Source organism: Microcebus murinus, chromosome 2 (assembly GCF_040939455.1).
Source record: "Microcebus murinus isolate Inina chromosome 2, M.murinus_Inina_mat1.0, whole genome shotgun sequence".
NCBI classification, from domain to species: domain Eukaryota; kingdom Metazoa; phylum Chordata; class Mammalia; order Primates; family Cheirogaleidae; genus Microcebus; species Microcebus murinus.
This window is the reverse complement of record NC_134105.1, coordinates 68,800,875-68,814,833: the sequence shown is the minus strand read 5'-3', so window position 1 is coordinate 68,814,833 and position 13,959 is coordinate 68,800,875. Positions and strand designations below refer to the sequence as shown.

The 13,959-nt window shown below is 33.2% G+C and overlaps 1 protein-coding gene across 1 annotated transcript in view; it reads left to right on the top strand.

The window, feature by feature from the left end:
- COL24A1 (collagen type XXIV alpha 1 chain) overlaps nt 1-13,959 on the top strand; it is a 279,723-nt gene that overhangs the window by 57,924 nt on the left and 207,840 nt on the right. Inside the window, exon 12 of the mRNA XM_076010342.1 lies at nt 13,264-13,317. Coding sequence (XP_075866457.1) covers nt 13,264-13,317 — 54 coding nt within the window. The remainder of the gene's footprint in view (nt 1-13,263; nt 13,318-13,959) is intronic.

Here is a 13,959-nt window from a genome sequence, read left to right as displayed (position 1 = left end):
GAGTAGGAATTAAAGTCACCATTAAATGTATATAAGTGTGGAAAGTGAGGCTCAGAGATATTAACAGACTTGTGCAGAATCATAGTTATTAAGTGGTAAAATCAAGAATTGAGCACAGCTACTTAGAATTTAAGTCTAGAATCCTTTTCCTTACTCCTTAAAGATTTCTGCTGTCTTCTACTCATACTGCTTAGAAGAGGCATGACTTGTTTTTACATGACATTTGGCCAAAATGTGATAAAATTATTTTAGATTCACTTTAGAGATTTTTATGTATTAAGATAAACTTACCAAACTGTCAAGAAATACAAAGCAAGCCAAATATTGCTCTCCTGCATTTATGTTGAACTTTAAAGTTAGTCTTATAACAATTGTAACAATAGAAACCACCATCACCATTATCATCATCACCATTTTGTTATTCTTAAGCACTTGCTAAATATTTGTATGCCACCTTGTTTAATTATGCTCTATTATACTTGAATCCATTAGTATGCTGTTTCTTTGTTTTAGCCCTCAGACACATTCCCCAACAGAAATACCTCTCTATTTATTATGTATAAAATTTCTAATATAAATATGCAGATCTGGACCTTTTCAAAATTGACAGATGATGAAGGTTATCTTCTTTATAAGTGTTCTCTCTGTTCTGTATCTTCTAATTTTTTTCCATCTTCCTCTTACCAAAGTATGCTGCCAATAAAAGAACTAAGAAAATCATTTACAATAATATATAAATTACTTCCAATGCTTAAAATGCTACCTTACCTTTTAGTAATTATTTTAAGTGAGAGAGTCCTAATATAAAATAATCTGCAGTGGTGGAATTTTAGACATTGGTGAGCAAATTCAGTGTTTTCTCAAATTCTCTGTTATATATCACTTAGGTAACCACCAATTTCCTTGGTGGAAATTGCCATTATTACGGCAGCTTTTATATACATATTAACTTGATCTTGGCTTTGGCAATGTATAGGTAATTTCTAATTTCCTGTTCCATAGTGAATTATAAAATTATCCAGAGAAATATATAGACAACTTTTGGTTTCTTACTCCATAGGGAATTAATAAAATTATCCAACAGGATTTTATTTTACTGAAATCAACAGGGGAGTTTAAGAAAACTATGGAAAAATAGTGAATGAAATGATTACTGGGCCCTTTGATTGCACTGTTTTTTATATTATAAAATTTGCGAAGTTTTAGGGCTTTAAAAATGTATGCATTTGTAGTAGATTTGGATCCCTAAAAAAATTATATTTGAAAAACATATGTATTACATTTTTCCTAACTCATGTTTATAAAAGAAAATCATTCTGGTGTTGTAATATGCATGTATGCTATATGTACTTTTTCTTGTTTTTACCACAAAATGATTTGGCCATATTTATAAGGAAAATATGAGTACTTAGAGTAAGATACATTTATAGCCACAAGTCAAATTATGCCAAGGCTGACCTCAGAGACTGTTACAGAATGTTACTCTGTGTGTAAATGCTCACCCTTATTCTTTCTGTTTATTATGAATAAAATAATATTAAAAATATATTATGTAACTCAACATTCTTGTAGTGCGATTTATATGATTAAAATTCCATGAGTAGCACAGTTATTTAAGAGGAAAATATCTTTTTGATAATATTTCCACTCTCTTTGATATAGTAAATATTAGGTGTGTAAAATATGAATATGGCCATGTTTTACTGGTGATTTATTAAATTATGTGTACTACTTGTTGTCAAATATAGAAGCAGAACTAATGGATTCCAGGCTACCATAAAATAGATGGCAGATACCTATACATTTGACAGAATATGATAGAAACCTGGAAATGCTAAAATCTGAACATGCCAATATCTAAGAAACTTTTGGCTATGCATATGTCAAAGGATGTTACTTTCAATTTTCTGCTAGTTTAAGAGCTATTTAGAAGTTTGTGTTGATGTATCATTATAGTACTGCTGTGTAGATCCCGTATTATTTCATGTACTATCATTAGTAGAATACTATTAGAAGATATACTTTGTTACAACTGTGATTCCTGTTTAATTATTTTAAAGTTTTCATTATGGGTTTTAAATGAACTTGTTTCCTCAAATTTTAAGTAGCTGGAAGTACTGAGTCTTATGAACATAGAGAATGATTCCATTTTAAATACTTAGGACATATAATTTATAGAACAGTAGTAACTATTCTTAGAGAAATCTGCATGTTTTATGTGACATTTTATGCTTAGATATTTAAAGTCTCTTAAATTAAGGCCAGAAATTGGTAAAATAAATTATTTAACTTTCTGTATTATGTATGATATGAAATACTCTGACAGTCAATATAGAGAAAGTAATAGGCATGAAAACTTCAAAATCTGAGTTCAGGTCTTTCTGAATACTAATAAGGGTAAGTTTTTTTGGACTACTTAGTTAGGTTCTCAGCTGTGTACTAAAGTACCATGTTTGATATGAATAGTTTGCAAAAATATTAATTGGCATCATATCATTTATACGTATAGCACAGAAATGTAGAGGAGTAAAAGTCTTATCCAAAATGGTCTGATGAGTTAGTAACATTACTAATCTTAGATTTGAGAAAATGTTGGTATAAATCACATGCTCATAGTACTAACCAAATGATTACTTATTCCCTGAGAAAATACTAAGCATGGAATTAAGTTGTTCTGAACAAACTTAGTGGTGTCTGTTTTTTTTAAATGAAATTATAGACTTATGAGTAAGAGGTACTTCTAGACAGTTTAAATACTTTATGAATGCTATTGAAATGAACATATTTTTAAATGATATATTATTTTGGTTATTCAAGAGGTAATTATTTTTGAGAAAGAGATGATTATTTATTATTTAGCATCATATTGGTATTTTCAAATTTGATGTCTGCATTAAAATGTGTTAAAAGTTATTTCCATTTAAATCTTACTTCCCCCAAAATTCTTTTTCCCCAAAATAAAACATTCCGTGTTTACAGATTATGTTGATATTTGTAACACAATGTATTTTGTTTGTTGTTCAACCAAGACCATTGATTTCAAATAGGAGAACTGTTTTTGTTAGGAGTTTGGTATATATATTTTTTAATTCCAGAATATTATGTGTGTTGGGAGTTTGGTATATTTTAGAGTCAAAGATTATTAAAAAATAGTTGTATTAAATTCATTTGTTCCTTGGTCTTAGATTGTTGGCATTTGAGATACATTTTTCTTGCTTGTGTTATAATCTGTTCTTGATTTCAGGGTCTTAGCAAAAGGTACTTACTAAGCATGCCAGGTCTTTATTTTTAAAGACCTCGTGTAATCACAGTTACATATTAGTCAATTTATGTGTGTACTCATGCTTTTGATATCAAGGTATTATAGTTCTTACCTCTCCCTCTACTTCCCTAGTGCACTCCCTACTTGTCATAATTGGATCAAAATCCTTATTTCCAATTAATATTAGAAGACACCCTTGGGGCTGTAGGTGCCTTCAGTAAAACTAACCTTTGAAGGTGGAGAAGCCCAAGACGCTATTATTAATCCATCCTTTTGTTCTGTACCTGTGGATATTTGAGTTCAACTAAAGTTCATTCTCTAGAGACCTCAGATAAAACCAATCTTTATTGGTCAGGAATCTTTCAATGCCAAGAACTACTGTTGTATTTAACATGCTTGACTGTCTTTATTTGAGAAGCTTCTTGGAACATATCTGATGTGAGCCAGATTCTTTAAAAGCATAAAGCCATCCTGTGATTCATAATAGAAAAGAAGAGTCCTGTTTTTAAAAAATAGGGAGACAGGGAGCGAGGATATATATGTATTTGATAACTTCAGATTTCTTATATTATACCTAATATCAAGTCGCTTCCTTTTTAGTGTAAGGTTTTCAAACTTCATTCTGTAGTGCTGTAGTCAAGAAATGCTATAGTTCTTTAAAAAAGAATTTACAGGGCTGCCAGCTTGATTTAATCAGTCTCTCCGTTGTACTAAGTTAGCCAGGCAAATTTATATGGCTCCAAAGACCTAAAAAACTTACGCCAGAACTAACTTGCCAGAATGGAAGACAAACATGAAATTGGAGAAGGGATTTACTCTCAACAATACCTAGAAAACTGTTGTTGAAATATGGATGTTTTTCAAGGAGTTTTCTCAGACCTTATAGGAATAGATTATAAATAATTAAATCACAATATATTTAAAGTGTGACAAAGAGCAAAACTGTTCTCACCCCAGTTTTTTTCCTATGAAGATAAAAATATCACAGCCTTAGAATGGTGGGCAAAATAACACCCTCAAGGCACCCAGGCTTCAGAGAGATGTTTACCTTTCTAACTATAGAAAGGAGTGCCTCCTCCTCTTTTCCCATATATCTTTCTACTAAAATAGTTTATTTCAAGTAAACTATATTTTGGCTTCTAATTCCAGTGTTAGAATTTCAGAGTATTAATTCTTCCGTTTGACATCTGTTACTTTTTAGCCTTAGCCCATGACTGTCTTAAATACATATTGCATAGTAGTGTCTCAGATACAAACATTTCATGGAGAATTTAGTGGGAGTGTTTTCTTTGTTTTAGGAAAAGGATGCAGTTAATTAGATCATAAAGAAAGTGCTACTGTTGCTAGAGCATTCTGAAAAATTGTCATTACTTTTTAAGTGAGTCTGCTTCTTTCAGGAAAAAATGTATTTTCTGGATTCTACTTTACTGGGCATAGTCTGTAGTAGCTGTATTTATCTATAGTATATCAAGATGTATGGAAGATTCCAGGAATTTCAATTAGCCCCACCCACACGTTGGGATAGGCATTAAGAGGGACACCCAGTGAACTACATCTGATGATTTGGAGGAAGTCTAGGCAGAGCATGATTTCATAGAGATGTGAGACCGGAGGCTAGAAACTTAGGCAGCCAGTTATTTTCATTGTGGATAACATAAGGGGAAACCCAGACAGCCTTGTAGGTTATCAAAATCAGAAATTTAGAATATATGTACTCAGAAGTGTGAGTACATATTTGGCAGTTAGGCCTGGCTTGGGTTTGGGGACTATAGTCTCTGAGAGGGAAAATGGCAAGAATAAGGTGGGGCCCTTATCACTGAGGGATAGAACATGATGTTGTGTACCATATCTGGTTTTGAGACACCAAAAAAAGGCAAGTGTCAATTCTAAGAACTGGGGTAGAAGATGGTAACCAATCTAAGAATAAGACAGGCACTTGAATCTGAGAACTGGGGCCCAGATTAGCACTAAGCCTGCGTTGATGCTAAATCTCCAAGAATTGGGCTAGAACTACTCACATTTCTACTGAAGCTTAGAATAAATCTAAACTATGAGGATGGATTGACCTTTGGAGTGTAGATGAAATTGTCCTAGCTGTGAGAAAGAAAGGCACAGAGACTGGGTCAACACAGAATACTTCACACTCTAGCCTTTTCCTACAATGATTGTGTTTCATTTTTGAAGGATTTTTAAAATATAAGTATTTCCTGGTAATGTGTATTCATATGTAGATTGTATAAAGGTAACTTCTAGGGTTTATTGTAGTGTTTCTAATCCTAGAAAAATGAATCTGATTTTACATGTCAATGCTTAGTCTCAGAAAAATATTTATTTCTTTCATCAGTAATGCCTGCTTAGCATCTATCAAAACTTCTATGATAATTTTTTATCTCTACTTTAGATTAAATATGTTGTTTCTAAACCTTACCATAGAAAGAACAAAATACATTATTCAGAGGACTTTTTGTGTAGCTTTTATTTTTAAAATTTCCTTTTTTTTTTTTTTTTTTTTTTCTGCAACAGGGTCTCACTCTGTTGCCTGGGCTAGAGTGCAGTGGTGTCATCATAGCTCACTGCAGCCTCAAAGTCCTGGGCTCAAGTGATCTGCCTGCCTCAGCCTCCCAAGCAGCTAGGACTTCAGACACGTGCCACCACACCTGGCTAATTTTTTCTATGTTTTGTAAAGACAGGATCTCACTATGTTGCTCAGGCTGGTCTTGAACTCCTGGGCTCAAGTCATCCTGCTGCCTTAACCTCCAGAAGTGCTAGGATTAAAGACATGACCTACTGCACCAGCCGCTATTTTTAAAAATTCTGTAAATATAGTCATTGTAACCATTTTATGGTTATTTTGGTTCTTGTATTTTATTAATTATTTTATACGTGTTATTTTTGTAATTTCTTTGTAGAGCTAGGAAAATAATCCTTTTGCTAGACACCCTAAACAAGAAGATTTCCATTGTTTAAAGATATCTAAATATACTAACAAATATAGTATCTATGAGCGATCTAAACTATTAATATCACTATGTATTCAGGCATATTAAGTCTAATATATGTCTTTTTTTTGGTGATGCTCTTTGCCTTTTTTTTTAATTTCAGCATATTATGAGTGTACAAATGTTTAGGTTATGTATATTGCCCTTGCCCTACCAGAGTCAGAGCTTCAAGTAATATACATCTTTTGGTCTTAGTATTTGATGACTGCCATTTTTGATAACAGTAACATCATTAGGCAAGAGAGAAACTTGCTGTGGGGAGTGTACTTCAGAGGGCTCTGTGTATCACAAATACTGTAAATGTTTTAAAAAACAGTTGTGTGTCTCTGTCACTCAGGATCCAGCACTTAGCACTGACATTGCATGCCTTATAATTCTAGACATCCACTCCTGTTACTCTGTATTATTTATCTGTTGCTATAAAACAAATTATTCCAAGTTTGTGGTTTAAAACAATAATATATATATATTTTTTATAGTTTCTATGGATCAGGAATTTGGTAGTGGTTTAGTTGGGCAGTTCTGTTACTCTTGAGGTTATAGTCCAGATTTTGGCTAGGGCTACAGTCAACTGAAGGCTTGACTGGAGGTGGAGGATCTGCATTTAAGGTGGCTTACTTCACTGAATGGCCAAGTTGGTGCTAGTTGTTGAGCGGGAGACCTCAGTTCCTCCTCATGGGAACCTCTCCACAGGGTTGCTTGAGTGTCTTCAAAACATGGCTTTGGCTTCCCTCAGTGAGTGGTCCATAAAAGTAAGATGGAAGCTGCAGTGTCTTTCATGACCTAACCTCAGAAATCACACATTGTCGCTTCTATATTCTTTTGGTCATGTAGGCCAGCTATAATTAAAGATGAGAGGGGACTATACAAGAGCATGAATACCAGCAAGCAAGGATCACTGGGGTCCATCATTGAGGCTGGCTACCAGAGCTTAATAATGTTTAGGTCTCAAAAGAAATTCTTCTGTACCTCTCTTACCTGTGTCTTCATGTCTGAATGTTGTGAAGGTTTGTAGGTGGTACCATTGGAGACAGAAACTTTAAGATTGTGGTGGGGATTTGAACAAGCAAGTGGAAGCACTTAGGTAGGAGAAAAGATAAATTATCTCATTTTTTCTCAGTATGAATGTAATAGAATCTTGAATGATGAAATATTGTTTCACAGCTTCTATTTTTTGGCTCTTCTTTTTGTTCTTATTCATGGTTTTAGAGGTAGTAGAATTAGTGCGATATTTTCAACAGTTGCATTTGGAGCCTGAGAAGCATTTTGCACTATTAAACAAGTCACATTATTATCAAATTTATATTTACATGGGTATAGACACAAAATTTATGAAACATGATAAAATTTTTATATTGACACCTAGCTGGACATGAAGTGCTAGAATGAAAAAGTTTTTAAAATATAGATATTTAATAAGATTAAGTTAAAGTTTTAAAAAGTAAATACAAAATTTTGATATATTTAAATTTTATTATCAATTATAATTTGCAATAGAAAATAGACAACCTTAGAAAATATTCAAAGAGGTGATCTACTTAAATTTTTAAAAACTATTTTTGTTGCTGCAATGATTGCTTTGTGGGTCTTCTTCAAGAGTTCTTTGCCTAGGCCGATGTCTGAAAGGTTCTTCCCAACATCTTCTTCTAGGATTCTTAAGGTTTCATGCCTTAGGTTTAAGTCTGTTATCCATCTTGAGTGGATTTTTGTGAGAGGTGAGAGGTGTAGGGATCCAGATTCATTCTTCTGCATGTAGCTATCTAGTTTTCCCAGCACCATTTATTGAAAAGAGATCCTTTTCCCCAGTGTATATTTTTGTTTGCTTTATTAAAGATTAGATTACCATATGCAGATGGTTTCATCTCCGGAATCTCAGTCCTGTTGCAAAGATCAATGCCTCTGGTCTTGTGCCAATCCCAGGCTGATTTAATTATTATTGCTTTATAGTATAGCTTGAAGTCAGGAAGACTGATACCTCCCAGTTTGTTCTTTTTATTTAAGATTGCTTTGGCTATCCAAGGTCTTTTCTGGTTCCATACAAAGTGAAGAATTATTTTTTCTAAATCTGTAAAGAATGATGATGGTACTTTGATGGGGATTGCATTTATTCTGTAGATCACTTTAGGTAAAATTGACATTTTAAAGATATTGAGACCCCCAAAGCAATTACCTCAGTAACAAAGGTAAACAAATGGGATCTGATCAAATTAAAAAGCTTCTGCACAACCAAGGAAACTGTCATTAGAGCAAATAGACAACCTACAGAATGGGAGAAAATATTTGCTCTCTACGCTTCTGATAAAGGTCTGATAACAAGAATCTATCTAGAACTCAAAAGAATTAACAAGAAAAAAATCAAACAACCCCATCAAGAAATGGGTAACAGAAGTGAACATAAACTTTTCCAAAGAAAACAGAATAATGGCCAGCAAACATATAAAAAAATGCTCAACATCTCTAATCATTAGAGAAATGCAAATCAAAACCACAATGAGATACCACATAACCCCAGTGAGATTGGCCTCTATCCAAAAATCCCAAAATAACAAATGCCGGTGAGGATGTGGAGAGACAGGAACACTCTTACACTGCTGGTGGGACTGCAAATTAGTGCAACCTTTAAGGATAAGAATTTGGAGATACCGCAAAGAGCTAAAAATAGAAATACCATTTGATCCAGCAATAGCATTATTAGGCATCTACCCAAAAGAGCATAAGGCATTCTATAATAAAGACATCTGCTCCCGAATATTTATAGCAGCACAATTCACTATTGTAAGGACGTGGAAACAGCCCAAGTTCTCATCAGTTCATTAGTGGATTATTAAAATTTGGTATATGTTTACAATAGAATATTACTCAATTTTAAGAAATGACGGTGAGCTAGCACCGCTTATATTATCCTGGATTGAACTTGAGCCCATTATCCGAAGTGAGGTGACACAAGATTGGAAGAATGGGCTCCACATGTTCTCACCATCAAATTGGTACTAACTGATTAACACTGTGGTGCTCAAATGGTGGTGGTGTCCACCAGAGATTTGGGGTTTGTGGGGGTAGACCCACATCTGAGGGATGTGGTGAGCACTGTGGAGAGGAGGGGCATACCTCTAACTCTTGCTAGGGAGAAGGAAAGATATAAAATGCAACCAAAATGTTTGTACTCTCGTATTTTCTTGAAATAAAAAAAAACTAGAAACCATGGCAGTAGACTTATATTGAGCATTACCTACAGTAAAAATTGCAAATAAGACTTTCTCATTTTCTATTTAAAAAGATTTGATTGCCAAATTACTTTTCTATTTCTGTTGCTACATAACAAATACCACGAACTTAGCAGATTAAAACAACACCCATTTATATCTCACAAGTTCATGGTCAGGTATCCAGGTATCACTTAAGTCTTTTGCTCAGGTCATAAGGCTACAATCAAAGTATCAGCTGAGCTACCTTTATCAACTGGAGGCTTGGCTGGGGAAGAGTTCAGCTCCAGATTTATTCAGGTTGTGGAAAGAATTTATTTTCTTGAGGTTGTAGAACTAAGGGTCCTGGATTTTTGCTGACTCTTGGCTATAGACTATCCTCAGATCCAATAGAATAGCCACAGTTCCCAGAGGTCACCCACGATTTCTTACCATATGGACTTCTCCAACAAAGCTGCTTACTTTATCAAACTCACAAGGGAACCTCCCAGTTCCAGGCTGCTAAGACAGTCTTACAAAGTATAACATAATCATGACAGTGACATCCCATCACCTTTGCTATGTATTAAATGAAGCAAGTCATAGTTACTACCCTTAGTCAATGGGAAGATATCATACAAAAGGGTGAACAATAGGAGGTGGGAATCATTTGAGATTACCTTACAGTCTATCCACCACACTGATCAGTGGACATGAGCAAGAAAATTATTCACAACTGTAAAAGATTAGATGAAACCCCTGAAACACCATTCTTTATAACATAATATTTTATGACTGATCAAAATGATCTGAATATGAAAAGGAGAACTATATACAGTGCAACTCTGGCATACCCATTAGAAGATGAAGAGTACATTCGTGAGATTGGCAAATTAGGCAAGGAAAGGCAAAGACTCTGGATCTTTCCTATCTCTGTTGGATGATAATCCTGGAAAATGGCCATTTGGTAGTATGAAAGTATTTTTAGGAAAGCACAGTTTGATTTAAATTTATGATTATAATTTTCTACTAGGCAAATATGACAGAAAGTATAGTATTTCATTTTGCACAAATTCTTTCAAGTGGAGAAAGAAACTGTAGAAACTGTCTTCTGTATTCTAAGATCAAAGGCAAAGTATTTTGTCAATACTGTTCCATATTTTACTATCAATCTTCAAGATCATTTTTTATCCATGAAGCTACATGGCTATTGGTTCTTTATTAAAAGAATATAGTACATTAGCTGTATTTAAAAAAAAAAAAACACAATATGCATGTAGTTACTAGAACTGAAACAACCGAATAAATTGCAAGCAAACAATGAAATATTCAACAATATAAAACATTGGCATAATGTTCTTTAAAAAAATATTATGTGTCTTACATATAGCCCAATATAATGATGCTTTGTATCACTTAAACAATAAAGTATTTATATTTAGTAGAAATTATTTCAAACATCAATAATACAATGATCATCAACATGTAAGAAGGATAAAAATAAAATAAATTACATTTAGAACGGAGAATTTAAAATGAAACAAATTGTTTAATAGGTAGTAAAGTGAGAGGAGAAACAATACATAAAAATTTTAAAAGTAGGTATTACTCAGCTTAACTAAATTGTTTCAGGGGCAAAGTCAAGATGAACAGCTAATGCTTATACATGTTGAACTACCAGAAGCACAGGAAGTTGAAATTAACAGATATTTTATTATTTTTATGCTGGTTGTAGAAAATACAGGTTTGTGATAAATAAAGAGTTGATCATAGTTCTTTCTTGCTTCCCTCTCTCAGGTGGGGAGAAATCACTAATTTTGTGGGAAGCTGAGCTGGTGAGCAGCTCCTCCCACTGGTTTAGGGTAGCTAAGGGAGAGGGAATTAAGTCCCTAATAGCAAATCCTCTAGGAATCCTAAGTGAATCCTTAAGGATGTTTTCAGCAATCCTGTACCTTGTTCACACTGATTAATAATTTCTTTTTTAAGAAACTTATTAAAATATAATTCACATACCATAAAATTCACCCCTTTAAAGTGTATAATTTGGTGGGTTTTTATATATTCAGAGTTCTATAGCCATCATACTATCTAATTTTAGAATATTTTCCTCACTCTGAAAAAAAATTCCATCCTCATCAGCAGTCAGTCATTCTCCATTTCTCCCCCACATCACCAGCCCTAGGCAACCACTAATCTACTTCATATGTCTATGGATTCGCCTATTCTGGATATTTCACATTAATGGAATCATGCAATGTGTCCCCCATTCTTTGTTATTTCACTGCGGTTTCTGGAAAACCTACTTAGGATCTATCTAAAAATATCAATCATCTCTAATGATTTAGATTTATTACAGTATTTTTCCTCTTCTTTTTCCATTACCTGTGCATCATAAATACTTTCAAATATCCATATTAGGTCATCTTGAATAGAATGATGTATTGTGGATTTATAAGCTAGTTGACAACAGAATTTGACTTCCAAGGAAGCAAGTTCCTACTTGAATTTCAACTGACTTTGAAGGAGGTATGGCTACAATATGTTTGACTACACAGATGGTTTTTACATTATCCTCTGATTACAGAATAAGAGAAACTGTGCTTCTAGTATGGGTTAACTATGTTTTAGAAACATTATACCTTTTTCCATTTTTATTATTAGAAACATTATACATTTTTGCCATTGTTAAACTGTCTTTTAAATTTAACCCATTCCTACTTGCACTGGGGATCCAGTGATTTTTGGTTATCTGTTACATTTTGTTAACAGTAATATTTAATACTGGCTTGCCTAAATAGATTATAATGATCTAATGATATACTTTTGTTATTCTTATGAATTTTTATAAATGAATATTATGAAAATATTTATAATAGTATGTCTTATAAACTATTTTATAAATAGGCTTTTAAAGGTGAGCTTTAAAGTTTGAGGAATGATCTTTAGAGAAAAACTTTAGTATTTAAACTAAGAGTAGTTGAGTATTGAGTTATTTTATAATGAGAAAGTTTGTTACTTTGCTATCCTTCATAGTCTTACAGTGTAGAATTCTCAGCAGGCATTTGGGACACTTTAATTTTCACCACATTTTATGTTTGTACTATTTCTGTGTATTATACCTTTCTCCAAGAAAATTGTACTTAAAGGACTTTTTGTTTTACATGTTATATCTTGGAATGATGATTTAAAATATTCAGTGTAGCATGGTAGAAAGAGCATGGGCTCTGGAATCAGACTGCCTCCATTCAAATCTCAGACCTACTCATCTCTAGTGGTCTAACCTTGTGCAAGTGACGTTCCTTCTCTGTGCTTTAATGTCCTTATTGCAACATGAAGATATTAGTACCCAATGACTAGACTTGTTGTGAAGATAATATGAAGTCTGCATATATAATTAAGTATGTAAAATCCTTAGTACATGGTAAGTGCTTAAGAATATTAGCTATTTTATTCTCTGTGTTGGTGGGTATAGGAATAGTGTAAAAGAGCAGAGATAACTTGAGACTGGTCAGCCAGAATCTTGGTTATGTTCCCTCTCATTCAGTGGTTCTGTATGTAATAATGAACAAATTTCTTCTCCAGCTTAACTTTCTGTATATATTATGTGACAAGTAAAATAATTTTTATAAAATTTAGAAATATGATAATTAAAATTAATAAAGTATTATGCAAACAGTGCAAGTAGTTGTTGCATTATAAGTTAAGGGGCTAGGAAATAAATATTTTCCATTACTAAATTTTTTATTAGAAAATACAGCAAAAAAATGAATTCTTTATATAAGTTAGCTTTAACAGCATTCTTCCTTTTTCCCTGTGCCAGGGTTTTCCAGGTGACTTTGGAGACAGAGGCCCTGCTGGTCTTGATGGTAGTCCTGTGAGTACATTGTGATGGTCCACCTTGCTTTCTGAAATCATTCATCCTTCATAGCAATTGCACTCACCATCCTCATTATCATATTTTTGAATAAGCACTATTGGCCAGTTTCCATACCACTCTACACACTCCAATTTTTGATTTTTCAACATAGGAAATAAGTCAAAAGTGTTTTAGATAAACTTTGTCATCACAATCATTAAAATTACTTGACCATGTTAAATGTAACTGTTTAAGTAAAATATTAAAAATATATGATCACAATGCTCACTTTTATACATGAAGGTACTAATAAGCCTCATGTAAACATTGTGCACTAGTGATCACCCTTTTAAACTCAGACTTGTCATAGTTCCACCTTCTTAGTGTTTTATAGAGAAGTCTTCTACTTTGGGATTATCCAGATGTTGATATTAAGATTGAGGAAGAGTTACTGTTCTAATATTAGTAGTAAATTATATTATCAAAGAATGATGCTGGTTTGCTATTTTTTTGACAATAGGTTGATATAGCTTCACTTTTTGCCCTCAAAAACATCTAATAGCTATCCCCCAATCTATGTCATACACATTTTCTTTTCATAAGATTTTAAAGCTCATTAAAATCAACCACAAAAACCTTGTGGCCTAAATTAGGTATAGT